At 42.6% G+C, this 19,483-nt stretch overlaps 2 protein-coding genes across 3 annotated transcripts in view; both read left to right on the forward strand.

Annotated features, from left to right (window-relative positions):
• Positions 1 to 992: 992 nt before the first annotated feature.
• Positions 993 to 9,275, forward strand: LOC143955243 (uncharacterized). 2 transcript variants are annotated; one of them, XR_013269792.1, is made up of 7 exons: positions 993 to 2,901; positions 4,746 to 4,862; positions 5,137 to 5,304; positions 5,393 to 5,518; positions 5,604 to 5,760; positions 6,691 to 8,912; positions 9,013 to 9,275. XR_013269792.1 is itself a non-coding variant. In XM_077465322.1 (6 exons), the coding sequence occupies exons 1-6, from the start codon at positions 2,764 to 2,766 to the stop codon at positions 7,602 to 7,604; spliced, it is 1,620 nt and encodes a 539-aa protein (XP_077321448.1). In that variant the 5' UTR covers positions 993 to 2,763; the 3' UTR covers positions 7,605 to 9,275. The 2 variants fall into 2 exon arrangements, 1 of the variants encoding a protein (XP_077321448.1); XM_077465322.1 differs by having other exon boundaries at positions 6,691 to 9,275.
• Positions 9,276 to 12,410: 3,135 nt separating this feature from the next.
• Positions 12,411 to 19,483, forward strand: part of LOC143955509 (uncharacterized) — a 92,450-nt gene continuing 85,377 nt past the window's right edge. Inside the window, 5 exon segments of the mRNA XM_077465543.1 lie at positions 12,411 to 12,502; positions 13,468 to 13,588; positions 13,940 to 14,110; positions 14,199 to 14,322; positions 14,439 to 14,536. Of these exon segments, the coding sequence (XP_077321669.1) occupies positions 13,511 to 13,588; positions 13,940 to 14,110; positions 14,199 to 14,322; positions 14,439 to 14,536 (471 nt within the window). The 5' untranslated portion in view covers positions 12,411 to 12,502; positions 13,468 to 13,510.

A 19,483-nucleotide genomic window follows, 5' to 3' on the forward strand; every position in this document is an offset into this window, starting at 1 on the left:
ACTCACCATTCTCATGATCCAAAATTGTACTCACAATTCTCACGATCCAAAGTGGTGCTCACAAGTTGGTGATCAGTACAGGTCACTGACTCTGTTCATGACACATTTACCAGCCCCTTCCCCATCCTGACAATCCCCCGCAGCAGTGGGAGAGGGAGGGGGGAAGTACACAGTTCTCACGATGCAAAGATCTCACGATGCAAAGTAGTACTCACAGTTCTCACTATCCAAAGATCTCATTATCCAAAGTAGTACTCACAGTTCTCACGATCCAAAGTGGTCCTCTCAATCCAAAGTGGTACTCCCAGTTCTCACGATCCAAAGTAGTACTCACAATTCTCACGATCCAAAGACTTCAAGATCAAAAGTTGTACTCACAGTTCTCGTGATCCATAGAGTACTCACAGTTCTCATGATCCAAAGTGGTACTCACAGTTCTTACGATCCAAAGTGGTCCTCGCAATCCAAAGTGGTACTCACAGTTCTCACAATCCAAAGTAGTACTCACAATTCTCACAATCCAAAGACTTCAAGATCAAAAGTTGTACTCACAGTTCTCGTGATCCATAGATCTCACGATCCAAAGAGTACTCACAGTTCTCATGATCCAAAGTGGTCCTCACAATTTTCACAATCCAAAGTGGTACTCACAAGTTGGTGATCAGTACGGGTCACTGACTCTGTTCATGACACATTTCCTGGCCCCTTCCCCATCCTGACAGATCCCCCGCAGCAGCTGGTGGGAGAGGGAAGGGGGGGGAGGGGAGCAGGGCAGTACATAGGACTCCCCAGGGCAGCAGGAGGTGGATAGGAGGGGCAGTGGGGTAGCATGTAGATTAACCAATCCCCTCCATTTTCACCAGCTGCAGGAAAATGAAGGGGGTCATTACATCTATGTGCCGCCCCCACCACCCATCCAATCCAGGCATACAGGGAGCCAGGTCATAATTGCTTCCCCTGTAGGTATGACACTGGGTGCTATGCTTTGTGCAGGCATATGGAGAGGGCACGGAGAAGGTGAAGTCATGGTGTGGGGGTACAGATATGGTGACAAGAGCAGGAGGGTGTACGTGTGCTGTTCAGAAAGTGGCGGTAGTTTGGAGGATCACAGTCAGTTGGGTAGAGAAGGGCCTGCAGGCATGTTGGTTTCGGGCACTGAAAAAATATACACAAGAGGACTCAAACATCCTAATGTATTACCATATACCTTTTTTTTTGTTAAAAACACTGTTATGTGTATATTTTTTAGTCCGAGGAGGGCTGCATCCCTGAAACCATTGCCTATGTCAGTCCTGTTGTTTGGAGAAGTCCTGGGATTGAGCACTGGGTGGTGTTTTTCCTTTGTATGTTGGTTTTGGGGGTGCTGGTGTGAGGGTGACAACAGGGGTGGCATGGCATTATTGTCGGGATCCCTGCAGAGCCTGGATCGGCTCCGTGACATCAACCACCAGTAAGTTTACCATCGCATCAGCTGAATTTGGATCACAGAAGGGCAGAACTAAGCGCATTCCTGTGACCCACAAGAGCTTTGGCCATACTTCAATCAGAGTTAGACAATTGCCCCTAATGGTAAAGTATCTGCTCCATGAACATTTAGGTTGTATGAATGAGAACTAAAACATACATAAACTCTTAGCCCCTGTACACACGGTCGGAGATTTCGACAACCAAATCCGTCGGATTTTGTCCGTCGGATCTTGTCCGAAACTGTTGCATACACACGGTCAGACTAAGTTGTCGAAAAATCCGATCATTCAGAACGTGATGACGCAATTTCGTTACGATGGGACTACGTTCAGGCTAGTAGCCAATGGCTTTGATGTAGGAATTTGATCTGAGCATGCGTGGCACTTGGTCCGATCAAAATTCTCTACACATGATCGGAGTATGTCCGATCGAACCAGTTGGTCGGAAAATATTTCCAACAATTTGGAAAATTGGGTCCGACGGATATTCCGACGGAATCAGTCCGATGCATACCACACACAGTCGGATTATCCGACAACACGGTCCGATAGGACACATTCCGACGGATTCTCCGACCGTGTGTACAAGGGCTTAAAAGTTTAGTTCATTACCAAAAAAATAAAAATAAAAAAACTGCCTGTACAGGTAAGGGGTGTCTGTAGACTAAAACAAACTGTGCACCTCTGACCAAAGTTGAATAATGCCCTTGGTATAGGTGCAGGACATTTATGTACCTTCTGAAGCTTGACTGGAAAACTCCCAGGACGTTTCCAAGAGACTTCTAGCTCCCAGGCTAGTGTGGGATCAGACTCATTTTAATCAGTTCGTAGTAGAGTTGCCACCTCATCCCTTTAAACCCAAATACACATATGAATTACACAGGTTCTTTGGCTAATTGAATGCAGGTAAGGCACTAAGTGAGTTTAATTACCACCTTAATCAGCCACAGAACCTGTGTAATTAATATGTGTCCGGGCTTAAAGGGATGAGATGGCAACCCTAGTTTGTAGTCATCTCCATTTCACAGAAGTAATTTGGTTAAATACTGGAAAACTTTCCTCAGTGGGTCTCGATGTCAGAATACAAAGTCCTGACGGGGAAAGAAGGAAATGTGTGGAAAGAAAAATCTAAAGGCCCTTATTGGTAATAAAGTCGGATCAAAAATTTGAGCTGTAGTCGCTGGGGGGAATAAAATTCAGCTACATTACTTTCCGAGCTACAGTAAAATGGCCACACCGAGGACACTTCTTCCTCTTGCACGCCAAACACTCTCCCTCTAGTGGCAAGTCTGGCTTCATGCTGGAATATACTCTGGGCATCACCATGGCAATCAGAAAGCGGTGGGGGGTCGTGGAACGCACAGAGCGGAAGTGGGGGGACCACAGGGTAGAAGTGGAAGAAATATTTCAGATACTAGGAGGTCTGTGTGTGGAGGTGAGCTGGTGGGGGTCTGGGCTGATGTTGGGAGGGATTTATGGAAGGGGATGTGATAAGGGGGCAGAGGGGGTTGAGCTATATTTTTATTATACATTTATATATTTCTGACATATAACGCAGTGCTGTATAGAGATCACTGAGCCAGTCACATCGGTCTCGGCATCAGAGGAGCTTACAAACTAATGTCCCCCCACAGTCACACACTATTATTATTATACATTTATATAGCTCTTACATATACCGCAGTGCTGTACAGAGATCACTGAGCCAGGTGATCTGAGCTGAAGTGTGACACGCAACAGGCACATAGATTGACCAGAGGACCTCTCTCCAGTAGAAGGGCCTCTCTCCAAAAGAAGGACCTCTCTCTGCAGCAGAAGGACCTTTCTCCAGTAGAAGGACCTCTCTCCAGTAGAAGAATCTTTCTCCAGTAGAAGGACCTCTCTCCAGTAGAAGAATCTTTCTCCAGTAGAATGACCTTTCTCCAGTAGAAGGACCTCTCTCCAGTAGAAGGACCTCTCTCCAGTAGAAGGGCCTTTCTCCAGTAGGAGTACCTCTCTCCAGTAGAAGGGCCTTTCTCCAGTAGGAGGACCTCTCTCCAGTAGGAGGACCTTACTCCAGTAGAAGGATCTCTCTCCAGTAGGAGGACCTCTCTCCAGTAGGAGGACCTTACTCCAGTAGAAGGATCTCTCTCCAGTAGAAGGACCTCTCTCCAGTAGAAGGACAATTTCTCCAGTAGAATGACCTCTCTTAGACCTTGTACACACGGTCGGAGATTCCGACGGAATGTGTTCTATCGGACCGTTTTGACGGATAATACGACTGTGTATGGTATGCATCGGACTGTTTCCGTCGGAATATCCGTCGGACCCAATTTTCCAACTTGTTGGAAATATTTTCCGACAAACTGGTCCGATCGGACATACTCCGATCATGTGTAGAGAATTCCAATCGGACAAAGTGCCACGCATGCTCAGATCAAATTCCTACACCAAAGCTATTGGCTACTAGCGTGAACATAGTCCCGTCGTAACGAAATAACGTCATCATGTTCTGAACGATCGGATTTTCCGACAACTTGGTCGGACCGTGTGTATGCAACAGTTTCGGACACAATCCGTCGGACAAAATCCAACGGATTTGGTTGGCAGAATGTCCGACCGTGTGTACAAGGGCTTAGAAGGACCTCTCTCCAATAGAAGGACCTCTCTCCAGTAGAAGGATGTCCAGAACAGGGCTCAGTGTTTTGTTTGATCCTGGTCCAACCCACTGATGACAAACACATCAGGGATTGGCCAACAAACAAGACAGAACTTTCCGGTAAATAACACAATGAAGAAAGTACCATTGTCATATATTAGCCATGACAGTAATCCCGCAGTCAGCAGATTTGCATTTTCCTAACAGAAAAATTCCAAGCAGTATCAGAAAATGAAGGCTATGATTGGTTGTTGATGGTTACACAGACATTTCTTAACTCGCTTCCATTAATAAACAAGGCTGACAATATCATATATTTATTGATTACAGGTACAATTTACGCAGCACTTTACATATATATATATATATATATATATATATATATATATATATATATATATATATATCTATTGTACATTCACATCAATCCCTGAACTCCAGGAGCTTACAATGTAAGGTCTCTAACTCACATTTATACACTACATACACATATTGGGGATATAAGAACAAAACACTAAATGCATTTACTGGTAGGCACTAGTACATACTGTAGTACTATAGAAAGACCTCTCCATCATGTCATATATCCCCATCCAGAGCCCCACAGTGGAGATAATTCTCAATGTATTATCCACCCGCAGAGAGAAGTGCCCTGTACAGTTCACATGATCATCAGAATGATGGACGTAGAGCGGATGAACTTGACCGAGAAGATAATAGCGCTCACCATGGAGATCATCTACCTTCTGACCGGAGAGGTGAGGAGGATTCTGGGAGGTTACATGACATCACTCTTTTCTCTATTAATAAAACACAGACCTGACCGGAGAGGTGAGGAGGATTCTGGGAGGTCACATGACATCACTCTTATCTCTATTAATAAAATACAGACCTGACCGGAGAGGTGAGGAGGATTCTGGGAGGTCACATGACATCACTCTTATCTCTATTAATAAAACACGGACCTGACCGGAGAGGTGAGGAGTTGTGGGAATATATTTAGTGATAATCTTATTTCCCTTTCTTATACAGGATTATGAACTTGTAAAGAAGAAATCTGATGAGCAACTGCCACCCAATAGCCTTCCCCATGAGCCATCCTCTATTGCAGTGTCCCCACCTCAGTCACTCACACCTAAAATAAATTACAACAAAATTCTAGAAGTCACCAAGAAGATGATGGAGCTGCTGACAGGAGAGGTGAGGAGGATTCTGGGAATTCTGGGACATTATCCAGTAACAGACAAGGGATGTGTCTGGATGGTGACTGTATCATTGTGTGTGTCAGGTTCCTATAAGGTGTCAGGATGTCACTGTCTATTTCTCCATGGAGGAGTGGGAGTATTTAGAAGGACACAAGGATCTCTACAAGGACGTCATGATGGAGGACCACCATATACCACAGCACTGTCAGGTAGAACCTTAACCATCAATGCAATTTGTGTTTCAGCCCATACAACTTCTACCTTGTTACTATTTTTTTTTTCTTATACATTCAGAGTGGAAGCCTGTCTGATTTTAATGTTATTGTTAAAGAAGAAGATGATGATGAAATAGATGAGGATGATGTGACAGAAAAGTGGCAGTGTTTAGAAGGACACAAGGGTCTCTACAAGGACGTCATGATGGAGAATCAGCTGCTCCTTATATCAATGGGTAAGAGTATATCATTTTCACTTGACAATTAAAAATTAATTCCAGATATTTTTTTGTTTTGAAAGATTTGTTTCTGGCTTTTTCTGTCTTGTGATCCAAGTGCAGAAATGTTCCTTCATGTCCTGTCCTTGTAACCCCAGTATAAGAAATGTGGGATGGTGATGTCACCTGAACAGTAAGACAATAATATGAAAGGTCCATCTCCATTCCTCAATATAATGTCATGTTCCCAACAAATGAGGAGGAGATACTGTACACCATATGAAAGGTCCATCTCCATTCCTCAATATGACGTCATGTTCCCAACAAATGAGGAGGAGATACTGTAGACCATATGAAAGGTCCATCTCCATTCCTCAATATAACGTCATGTTCTCAACAAATGAGGAGGAGATACTGTACATCATATGAAAGGTCCATCTCCATTCCTCAATATAACATCATGTTCCCAACAAATGAGGAGGAGATACTGTACACCATATGAAAGGTCCATCTCCATTCCTTAATATAACGTCATGTTCCCAACAAATGAGGAGGAGATACTGTACACCGTATGAAAGGTCCATCTCCATTCCTTAATATAACGTCATGTTCCCAACAAATGAGGAGGAGATACTGTACATCATATGAAAGGTCCATCTCCATTCCTCAATATAACGTCATGTTCCCAACAAACGAGGAGGAGATACTGTACATCATATGAAAGGTCCATCTCCATTCCTCAATATAACGTCATGCTCCCTACAAATGAGGAGAAGATACTGTACACCATATGAAAGGTCCATCTCCATTCCTCAATATAACGTCATGTTCCCAACAAATGAGGAGGAGATACTGTACACCGTATGAAGGTTCTAGTAGACTAATATAGATGACCTCTGAAAACACAAATATGCCTTTGATATTGATAGACATTATTCTTTCCAATAGATGCAGCTGATGCCCTGAATACCTCAAAGGCACATCTTATTTGTCCTAATCATATTGCAGAAGATAGTGGTATTTTACAATATTCTCCAGAAGTATACCCTATTATCCAAAGCTTACACCACGTGGACAGATCGACGGATTCCTCTGATCTCCAAGAATCTTCATGTGAGAAATCACGTGCCATGAAGCATAATGGTGATATGATATTTGAACATTTAGAATTTGAAAAAGGTTTCAAATTTACTTTTCTGTGCTCTGAGTGCAAAAAGCCATTCAAGTCTAAATCTGAGCTGAGCCTACACCAGAGAATTCACACCGGTGAGAAGATCTTTTCTTGCTCAGAGTGTGGGAGATCCTTCATACGGGAAGAGGAACTTATTATACATCAGAGGGCTCACATCGAGGAAAAGCCTTTTTCATGTTGCTATTGCGGCAGATGTTTTCCATATAAAAGAAATCTTAATAAGCATTTAAAGCTTCACACTAGTACAAGGCCGTTTTCCTGTCCAGACTGTGGGAAATGTTTCATAGAGAAGGGACAGCTTCTTAGACACCAGAGAAGACACACGGGCGGCGAGCTTCCGTTCTCATGTTCCGAGTGTGAGAAGTCCTTCATCAGCAAACCGAAACTCATTATCCACCAAAGAAGTCACACCGGGGAGAGGCCCTTTTTGTGTTCCGAGTGCGGAAAATGTTTTGCACAAAAAGGACACCTCACCATGCACCTGAAACTCCACTCTGGCGAGAAGCCGTTTTCATGTGCTGAGTGCGGGAAATGTTTTATAGAGAAAGCAAAGCTTATTAGACACCAGAGATGTCACATAGGGGAGCGTCCTTTTTCTTGTTCAGAATGCGGAAAATGTTACACGCGGAAAGAACACCTAATTGGACATTTGAGATTACATGCCTGCTGATTACTGGAGGCAGATGTAACCCTAAAGCTGAACTCCGGGAATACAGCTACTTTGTAAAATGTGCCAGCATACCGTGAGTCAAATCCAATCAGGTGCATGCCTCCGTCTGGACTTTGGATCTCTTTTATTTACATCTGACAGTTTTATGGAGCTTCAGAAATTAAACTACTGCTACACTCTGGGGCTCTGAGAGGAGAAACAATGTGAATTAAAGTTGAATGTGGTGCTTGCTTACCTCATAAACTTATCTTGTTTAAAGCCTTTTTAGCTGAACTCCAGGAATTCAGCCACAAAAAATGTGAAGGCATACAATGAGTTAAGTCCAACGAGGTACATGCTGCCTCGTGAACTTATCTCTTTAATTCACATAGGACAGTTTTATGGAGCTCCAGGAAGATAGCTATCGCTACCTTTCCAGAGCTCTGACGATGCTGGACCTTCTGGTCTCAGCTCCTTCATTTGCAGAGTTCCATGCAGCTGCTGTGCCTGTCCCCCTTATCTCCTCCTGCCTAATCACAGAGCGCTTTCTATTATGTGGGCTCATTCACAAAATACAAAGGCCTCTGTGAATGGGCAGCAGAGGGGAGGGGAAGACACAGCAGCTGCATGCAACTCTGCAGTAGAAGGAGCTGAGAACAGAACAGAAGGTTCAGCATTGGAGCTCTGGAATGGTAGTGATAGCTCCATAAAACTCCATAAAACTGCCCTATCACTACCATAGTGAGTTGTGGAGTTGTTCGGTCTTTCACCTGCCAGATTCTAAAGTATTCTTTTTGACAAAGTAATTTTTTTTTAATTTTTCCTGTGATGTGTGTGTGAGATATTCGGCAGCACAGACAAATATACTGCATGTACAACTGCCTATGGACAACATGGAATAGAGTCTCCAATTGTACTCACCAAAGGAGTGTTTGAACCCTAATATTGTGCAAGTGTGAAAGACGCATTGTATATAGGGATACGCGGCAGCTTTGGAGCCAGAAAACGCATCCAGCTTGTAGAATTCTAGTAAAAATGGCGCAAGAGGTTTTTTTTTTTTGCATCCCCATCATTCATCTTGTTTTTTTCATTTTTTCAGATTTTTTCGCTATTCTTTTTCACATGTTTCACATATATTATACAATTTTTTCAGAACACCACATTTGGAATCATCTCTACACATGTGGAATGTGTTGTGGCGATCGGGCATGCTATGTGAATGTTTTCTCAGCCAGGGCGGGGTTCCTTGCCTCAACTCCGGAACAGACAATCAGTATGGGGTTTCCATCTTCCTTCATGCTAGACAAGCACTGTGTTTTAGCCAACCTTGTGAGTATAGACCCCCTTATCCCCATGAGGTTGTTTTTTTTTTCTCTCCTTAGAGGTAGAACATATTAACCAATAGTATCTACCCATTTTGTATTTACAGGTTTTTTTTCTGTACCCAACTCCTGATGAACGGCATAAGCTATGAAACGCGTTGAGTTTCCATGGGGTACTCAGTCATGTCTGGTAAATTACCGACAAACTGGCCCATATATACCTATATATATTCATTTTATCTAGTACTATGTAATTATTAATGTGTATATGTATCTCCCTTATTTTTTATAGCAGCTCTGTTGCATATGGTGTACCAATATTATGACTACAATATGTATTTTGTTATTGAATTTATCAATGTATTTGTGTTCGCATTTGATTAATAAAACATTTATATACAAATGATCTCTGCAATATCTGTAACAGTGACGCTCCTCATATAAAGTCCCACTAATTTCCTTTCCTGTTCTATATATACAATAGGGATAGAGGTTTTGTCACCATGGTGTTTGGCAGGTCATGTCTCTCTTTTTCTCCATGGTGCAAGAGTCGATTTGAAATATTATTGCAATACTCATTAGAAAAACCGCTTTAAAGTCAACTTTATTTTGGGCTACTAAACCGGGAATAATATGTTATGCCGCGTACACACGACCGGACTTTTTGACAGCAAACGAGTCCGTCGGACAATTCGATCGTGTGTGGGCTCCATCGGACCTTTGCTTGCCAAAAATCCAGTGGAGTGTAGAAATAGAACATGTTTTAAATTTTCCCACCGTAACTCCGCCGGACCGAGAAATCCGCTCGCGTGTATGCTAGTCCGACGGACAAAAAGCGACGCTAGGGCAGCTATTGGCTACTGGCTATGAACTTCCTTATTCTAGTCTGGTCGTACGTCATCATGTTCGAATCCGTCTGACTTTGGTGTGATTGTGTGTGGCCAAGTCCGTTCATTCGGGAAAGTCCGTCGGAACTCCGCCGAAAGTCCGTCGGAAAGACCGTCGGACCTAGTCCCTCGAAAAGTCCGGTCGTGTGTACGCGGCATTATAGTCTTTAAGCGAGGACATTTTTTAATTCAAAAGTGAGGTGGGATGGAAGCTGCGAGGGAGGATAAATCCTTGTCTTCGTTGAGGATGGTTACCACCACAGTCTGCGGCATTTTATTTAGAGAAGGAGCAATATGACGCATGTTATACCATTTCTAATAAATATGGGGCAAGGATTGATTTTAATTATTTGTGATATTCATTCGAAAAACCATCCCCTGATTTTTTTATTTATTTTTTTGTAGCAACTTAATGGCATCAGAGAAAGAACCCCACTATTCACAGAAAACATTAGTGTTGACAGTCACCACATCCCAATTGGTTATAGAGAAAGAAAACAATCCCCCTAGGCAGCCTTTCTCAACCTTTTCAACACAGAGGAACCCTTGAAATAGTTCTCCGGTCTTGGGGAACCCTTGCTAAAAATTAGAAATCTACAACTCATGATACATTAGTGTGATGATTAGTGGGAAGAATGGTCCTTACACTTGTGGTCATTGGGAAGAATTACCTCCTTACAGATAGCTAAAAAGATCAATGGTGTCGGTGGGAACTTATCCAAGAGGCAGAAATGGCCCAATGCTGAAGGAACCCCTACAACCTCTGGAGGAACCCTGGTTGAGAATAACTGCCCCTAGGGAACGGGACTTTCAAAGTGACTGAGAACACAAGTATAACAAAAAAGTATAAAGCTTATTGTATAATACAAATAATTATAAAATGATGTCGTGTGAAATAAACAAAACAATTTATAATACAATACATAAAAGGCGGCTCGTAGGTCAAACCCAACGGTCGTTTCTGGCTTACTGCCCTTCTTCAGGGGATTTTTATAGATATATAGAAGCCAATATCTAATAAGTAAACATATTACATTAGTACATAAATTCAAATATATATATATTTTTTTATTTGGTTTAGCAAAGGAGAACACAGCAAGGGTGCAAAGACAATCCTCACATTAAAAACGGTTCTGTATGGTACCCACACGACAAAAGATAATAACTCTGGTATTTAGCAAGGAATCTCCTCAAGAACTTGAAGAACATCAATGAATCCCAGCGAGAGTCCCAAATTTACTCCAAAACAAAAAGCACTAAAGCGCCAGTCGTCATTCTATCAATAATAAAAAGATATACATGAAAAAATAACCCAAGCTAGTATTGGTGCAATCTAATATAGTAAAACGAAAAAAAAAATGGGCACCATGCCTACGATTATAATATAAAAGAGATTCAACATTGGCAATAAAAGACCAGCCTTGTATGCAAAATTGCATCCATACATGGAAAACAAGGAAGGGAAGAGGATCCTTCTATGTTCAAAAGGAGTGTACCTATTGAAGCCAATAAAACGCTGCGTTATGCAGGCCATACATGGTCGAATTTCGAACAAATTTTCTTTTCAAAATCAGAAAGTTTTTTTTTGTGATCCGATGGTGCCACCATTGATTTTCGAAATTCGGCCGACCAAGCCTTCAATTTCACCTCATGTTGCTACAGAAAAGAATTTTCGTGAACGGGAATCTTCTTTTCTCTCCGTGAATTTTCCATGAACAGAACCAGGACCGCACTGCCCAAAAACAAAAATGTATGGTGTGGGGGTTGTTTTTTCAGGGGTTGGGTTTGGCCCCTTAGTTCCAGTGAAGAGAACTCTTAAGGCGTCAGCATACCAAGACATTTTGGACAATTTTGTGCTTCCAACTTTGTGGGAACAGTTTGGGGATGGCCCCTTCCTGTTCCAACATGACTGCGCACCAGTGCACAAAGCAAGGTCCATAAAGACCTGGATGAGCGAGTTTGGGGTGGAGGAACTCTCAAGCTCCATCAGGTTGGATCGGGGAGTGTTGGTGCACAGCCATTTTTGAGATTTTTTTCCAGAGATGTTCAATTGGGTTCTAGTCTGGGCTCTGGCTGGGCCACTTTGGGTGATAATTGGAGTAGAGTTGCCACCTCATCCCTTTAAACCTGAACACATATGAATTACACAGGTTCTGAGGCTAATTTCATGCAGATAAGGCACCAAGTGAGTTTAACTATCACCTTAATCAGCCACAGAAACCGTGCAATTAATATGTGTTCGGTTTTAAAGGGATGAGGTGGCAACCCTAATTTGAAGACAAGATTGGTGATGTAGCTCAGGGCAGAGTTGTGATTGGCTTTGTATGTTGTGGTTAGTATCTTGAATTTAATTCGTTGGGCGATTGGGAGCCAGTGCTGGAATTGGAGGAGATGCATGAGAGAAATGTCTGAGTTAGCCGGGACAGAAACTGGTTCGGGACCTGGTGAGCCGGTACAAGAGATATCAAATTGGGGTCATAAACCCACAATGAGGAGTTTATCTGACCAGGAGTTCTATGGGAACGCAACAGATGTTTTGAGCTCCCATGGACTCGAGTGCGGGCGTACAGCGAAAGTCGCATGAGGAGAAGACAGGAAGTTAGGAGTATACAGACAGGAAGTGATGTCAAGTACAGGCAGGAAGTCCTGGGTGAGAGGTGAATTGGGAGGAAGTAGAGAGGAGACATTGCTGGAAGTGGCAGCAGAGGAGGTAATAAGATCTTATTTTATATTTACACCCAGTAACCCCCCCGTCATGTCCGTCCTCTTCCTCCATAGTCACCGTGACGTCTTTTATCTCCAGAAGGCACCACTATAAACGTATATAGTAAATAATATTAGTCCTCTCTATAGCTCTGACATATAACACAGTGCTGCACAGACAACTCAAGTTCACTATATATATATATATATATATATATATATAGTTCTTGAAATAAAAAAAATTGAGCTACGAGGACTTGTAGTATGTTCTGTAGTTCTAATTACCATTTTCTGACCAGAGGTCATTCATGACTAGATTCCCAAACCTAACTTAGTATACTCCTGGTAAAGTGCCAATCTAAATCATTGATACAGTGTTTTTTTTTAAGGCTTTTATTTGGTACAATTTTTTTTTAAATAAATTTCTTGTTCAGGTCCCTTTTATAGGCTGTCAAAACGACAACAAAAAATAAAAAACCCCAGACCTTCCTTCTCGTTCACAGCTAGACTCATCGAAGAATCTTAAGCACCCGACCCTTTCCCGTTTTTCAGATACCTGCGTTACAAATTAATTAAAAGGTATTTTTTTTTTTAATTTGGCAGTTATAAAAAAAATGAATGAAAAACAAAAAAAAAGTACTGTTCCCCTAGACCAGTGATGGCGAACCTTGGCACCCCAGATGTTTTGGAACTACGCCTCCCATGATGCACAACTACACTGCAGAGTGCATAAGCATCATGGGAAATGTAGTTCCAAAACATCTGGGGTGCCAAGGTTCGCCATCACTGCCCTAGACTCACAAGTCCTGCAACACAAAGCCATATCTAGCATTAATGAGAAGAAGTTTGGAGCAACTGCATGCAAGTTGGTAATGCTGGCAGCAGAACTAGAAGAGTTGGTCTCCACCGTAAAGTATATTCCCATCAAGGGGGTCTACAATCCAGATAACTTTCAGTTTATTGTCTCTGCAGAGAGGAGTGTTTTGCATAAATTTCAGAACCACCTTTAAGGAGGATGGATGAGGACCGGAGCCACATGACCGACAGGATATTAGACCTCACCCTGGAGATCATCTACCTGCTGACCGGAGAGGTGAGGAGGATTCTGGGAGGTCACATGACATCACTCTCATCTCTATTAATAAAACACAGACCTGACCGGAGGGGTGAGGGGGATTCTGGGAGGTCACATGACATCACTCTTATCCCTATTAATAAAACACAGACCTGGCCGAAGAGGTGAGGAGGATTCTGGGAGGTCACATGACATCACTCTTATCTCTATTAATAAAACACAGACCTGGCCGGAGAGGTGAGGAGGATTCTGGGAGGTCCCATGACATCACTCTTATCTCTATTAATAAAACACAGACCTGACCGGAGAGGTGAGGAGGATTTTTTTGAATCTATTGAGGAATACTTGCTATTTTCTGTTCTTACACAGGATTATGAAGTAGTAAAGAAGATATCTGGAGAACAGCTGACTTGCAACAGTAGCTCCCATGTGTTATCCTCCATTACAATATCTCCACCTCCCTCATTCATACCTGATAGAAACAAGAAGAATAAGATTCTAGAAGTCACCAACAAAATCATTGATCTGCTGACAGGAGAGGTGAGGAGGATTCTGGGAATTCTGGGACATTATCCAGTAACAGACAAGGGATGTGTCTGGATGGTGACTGTATCATTGTGTGTGTCAGGTTCCTATAAGGTGTCAGGATGTCACTGTCTATTTCTCCATGGAGGAGTGGGAGTATTTAGAAGGACACAAGGATCTCTACAAGGACGTCATGATGGAGAATCAGCCGCCCCTCACATCACCGGGTAAGAGGAGACTTTATTGTAAAGGAGAGAGCAGTACGGAGGCTCCACCTAGATCCCCCATCATCTGATAAACACATAGAAACAATGTATTCAGTCAGTATGTGTGTTTCCTACAGATGGATCCAGTAATGGGAACCCACCAGAGAGATGTCCCCGTCCTCTGTATTCCCGGGATTCCACACAGGAAGATCACACCATCCCCCACCATCATCAGGTAGATGGGTCTGATCATCTAGAACTGAGGATGTACCAGAAATTGTATAAATCCATATGATTTTCTTCTGTAGTTTCAGATGTTACTTATTATCATGTTGTGGGTTTAGGATGAAGAACTGATTGATATTAAAGTAGAAGTTAAAGAGGAAGAAGAAGAGGCTGATATGGGAGGTGATCATCAATCTACAGAAGAGGGTGAAATTATAGTGACAATTAAAGATGAGGAATCATCTGTAGATATCAGCACAGGTAAGATATAATAAATACACAAACAGTTTTATGTTGGCTGTTTGACTGTCTTTATTCCGAGTTATAATACAGCATTTCTTAGAGACAGTAACAGAATTCAACACATGCACTAAACTATGACACAAAAACTGATTCTACATACTTGAGTTTTGAGAAGATTGTGAAATTCCCATCACTTCCTATAGGAAGTACATTAAGACCCCTTTCACACTGGGGCCACGTTAGTGGTAATGTACCACTAGTTTTAGCGGTGCTTTACCAACGCTATGCGGGTGGGATTAGGGCGATTGTAACCCCGAAGAAGGGGTTAAAAGCACCGCTGCCAAAGCGCTTTGCAGGTGCTTCGGCGGCTCTGCCTATTGATTTCAATGGCAGGGGCAGTTGGAGATACTGTACACCATATGAAAGGTCCAACTCCATTTCTCAATCTAACATCATGTTCCCAACAAATGAGGAGGAGATACTGTACACCATATGAAAGGTCCATCTCCATTCCTCAATATAACGTCATGTTCCCAACAAATGAGGAGGAGATACTGTACACCATATGAAAGGTCCATCTCCATTCCTCAATATAACGTCATGTTCCCAACAAATGAGGAGGAGATACTGTACATCATATGAAAGGTCCATCTCCATTCCTCAATATAACGTCATGTGCCTAAAAAATGAGGAGGAGATACTGTACACCATATGAAAGGTCCATCTCCATTCCTCAATATAGCGTCATGTTCCCAACAAATGAGGAGGAGATACTGTACACCATATGAAAAGTCCATCTCCATTCCTCAATATAACGTCATGTTCCCAACAAATGAGGAGGAGATACTGTACACCATATGAAAGGTCCATCTCCATTCCTCAATATAACGTCATGTTCCCAACCAATGAGGAGGAGATACTGTACACCATATGAAAGGTCCATCTCCATTCCTCAATATAACGTCATGTTCCCAACAAATGAGGAGGAGATACTGTACACCATATGAAAGGTCCATCTCCATTCCTCAATATAACGTCATGTTCCCAACAAATGAGGAGGAGATACTGTACACCATATGAAAGGTCCATCTCCATTCCTCAATATAACGTCATGTTCCCAACAAATGAGGAGGAGATACTGTACACCATATGAAAGGTCCATCTCCATTCCTCAATATAACGTCATGTTCCCAACAAATGAGGAGGAGATACTGTACACCATATGAAAGGTCCATCTCCATTCCTCAATATAATGTCATGTTCCCAATACATAAGAGATACGACTAGCAGAGCCAAAAGTTTTGCATGGAATTGGTTGTAGTTGTAACATCAATGTAATATAAAATGTATAAAACTACCAAAATCCACTGCTCTACGCTAGTTGACATGCCTTCTGAAAGCAAAATATTAAAATGTTCTCCATGCTAAAATGTTTCCCAACAGCTGGATACGATGTGTGGAATTCTCTGGAGGGACATCGTTTTTTATCTCCACAATATAACACGGAAGAAAATGGAATTGCCCAATATTCTTTAGGAGTAAATCCCACTGTTAAAAATATTCAACCTGTGTTTTACTGCATGGATGGATCAATAGGTATCTCCAAACCTGAGGAGCACTCTTCTGATAGGTCATATATTGTTGGACATAGCAGTGATAAGACATTTCAATGTTCCGAATGTGATAAGAGTTTCAAGAAGAACGCAGATCTTCTTAGACATAAGAGACTGCACACGGGCCAAAGTTTGTTTCCCTGTTCGGAATGTGGGAAATCTTTCATATTGAGGTCACATCTTGTTAGACATCAGCGGCATCACAACGAAGAGCGTCTCTACACCTGTCGAGAGTGCCAGAAATCCTTCAAACAGAAATCAGACCTTCTCAAGCACTTGAAAATCCATACTGGCGAGAGACCTTTTGTGTGTACAGTGTGCGGGAAAACTTTTACAGCCAAATATATACTTATCGAGCACCAGCGCCTGCACACCGGTGAGATGCCGTTTAAGTGCACGGATTGTGGGAAGGGTTTTGTACGGAAGGGAACTCTCATCATACACCAGCGAACTCACACAAGAGAGAGGCCGTTTTCCTGTCTGGAGTGCGGCAAACGGTTTAAACAGAAACTGTGTCTTGTCCGACACCAGAAGCTTCATGAATTTGAGGAGTCTTTGTCGTGTTCGAATTGTGGAAAAACTTTTAAAACCAAGTATGAGCTCCATGTCCATCAGAGGATTGAGGCGGGCGAGGAGATCTTCACGTGCTCGGAATGTGCGAAATCATTTTTGGCCAAATCGGATCTTCAGATACACCAGAGGGTTCACACCGGCGAGAAGCCCTTTTCTTGTTTCGAGTGCGGGAGAAGTTTCTCGGTGAAAGGGAGCCTCAACACGCACATGAAACTCCACACCGGCGAGAGGCCTTTTTCCTGCCAAGAGTGCGGGAAGTGTTTCATACAGAGACGAGAACTTCTTCGACATCAAGAAACGCACATAGCCGAACGCCCTTACTCATGCTCTGAGTGCGAGAAGTCATTCAAAACGCAGGCTGATCTCCTTTTACACCACAGGACTCACACCGGACAGATCTTTTCATGCCAGGAGTGCGGGAAAACATTTCTAAAGAGATCAAAGCTTCTTAGACACCACAGAGGGCACTCTGGGGAGAAGCCCTACCCGTGTCCTGATTGTGGAAAACGGTTCTCGCAGAAGGGGAACCTCGACACTCATGTGAGAGTCCACACCGGTGAGAAGCCGTTTTCCTGCTCGGAGTGTGGCAAATGTTTCATAAAGAAAGGCGCTCTTGACCGACATCAGCAAACGCATACGGGTTTGCGCCCCTTTCTCTGTCTGGAGTGCGGAAAGTGTTTCACCCGGAAATTCAACCTTGTCCAACACCAGAAGCTTCATGTAGACCAGAGTTCATTTTCATGTCCAGATTGTGGCAAATGTTTCACTAGAAAAGACAATCTAATTCGACATCAGAAGAAGCACATGCTTTGAGGCCATTAACAAACTTCTGGGGGTGTTATATATAAATAAATTCTTTGACCCATGGAAGAACTGTATAGTAAAGAGATTTTAAAGCATCATATACAGTCAGGCCCATAAATATTGGGACATTGACACAATTCTAATCTTTTTGGCTCTATACACCACCACAATGGATTTGAAATTAAACAAACAACAGCCAAATCAGATGAACAGTGTAGGAATTGCAACAGTTTGTATATGTGCCTCCCACTTTTTAAGGGACCAAAAGTAATTGGACAATTGGCTGCTCAGCTGTTCCATGGCCATGTGCTATTCCCTCATTATCCCATTTACAAGGAGCAGATAAAAGGTCCAGAGTTCATTTCGAGTGTGCTATTTTCATTTGGAATCTGTTGCTGTCAACATGAGATCCAAAGAGCTGTCGCTATCAGTGAAGCAAGCCATCATTAGGCTGAAAAAACAAAACATAAACCCATCAGAGAGATAGCAAAAACATTAGGTGTGGCCAAATCAACTGTTTGGAACATCCTTAAAAAGAAAGAACGCATTGGTGAGCTCAGCAACACCAAAAGACCTGGAAGACCATGGAAAACAACTGTGGTGGATGACCGAAGAATTCTTTCTCTGGTGAAGAAAACACCCGTCACAGCAGTTGGCCAGATCCAGAACACTCTCCAGGAGGTAGGTGTATGTGTGTCAAGGTCAACAATAAAGAGAAGACTTCACCAGAGTGAATACAGAGGGTTCACCACAAGATGTAAACCATTGGTGAGCCTAAAAAACAGGAAGGCCAGATTAGAGTTTGCCAAACAACATCTAAAAAAAAGCCTTCACAGATCTGGAACAACATCCTATGGACAGATGAGACCAACATCAACTTGTACCAGAGTGATGGGAAGAGAAGAGTATGGAGAAGGAAAGGAACTGCTCATGATCCAAAGCATACCACCTCATAAGTGAAGCATGGTGGTGGTAGTGTCATGGCGTGGGCATGTATGGCTGCCAATGGAACTGGTTCTCTTGTATTTATTGATTATGTAGGATGAATTCTGAAGTGTTTCGGGGAATATTATCTGCTCATATTCAGCAAAATGGTTCAGAACTCATTGGACGGCGCTTCACAGTGCAGATGGACAATGACCCGAAGCATACTGCGAAAGCAACCAAAGAGTTTTTTTAAGGGAAAGAAGTGGAATGTTATGCAATGGCCAAGTCAATCACCTGAAACTGAATCCGATTGAGCATCCATTGTCACTTGCTGAAGACAAAACTGAAGGGAAAATGCCCCAAGAACAAGCAGGAACTGAAGACGGTTGCAGTAGAGGCCTGGCAGAGCATCACCAGGGATGAAGCCCAGCGTCTGGTGAGGTCTACGAGTTCCAGACTTCAGGCTGGAGTTGACTGCAAAGGATTTGCAACCAAGTATTAAAAAGTGAAAGTTTGATGGATGATTGTTAATCTGTCCCATTACTTTTGGTCCCTTAAAAAGTGGGAGGCGCATATACAAACTGTTGTAATCCCTACACCGTTCACCTGATTTGGATGTAAATACCCTCAAATGAAAGCTTTGTTTCATTTCAAATCCATTGTGGTGGTGTATAGAGCCAAAAAGATTAGAATTGTGTCGATGTCCCAATATATATGGACCTGACTGTAGTTACATAGTAGGTGAGGTTGAAAAAAGACACAAGTCCATCAAGTCCAACCTATGTGTGTGATGGTCC

The sequence above is a fragment of the Lithobates pipiens genome, unplaced genomic scaffold (genome assembly GCF_037356315.1).
Source record: "Lithobates pipiens isolate NorthernLeopardFrog02 unplaced genomic scaffold, aLitPip1_a1.2 Scaffold_35, whole genome shotgun sequence".
Taxonomy (NCBI): Eukaryota; Metazoa; Chordata; class Amphibia; order Anura; family Ranidae; genus Lithobates; species Lithobates pipiens.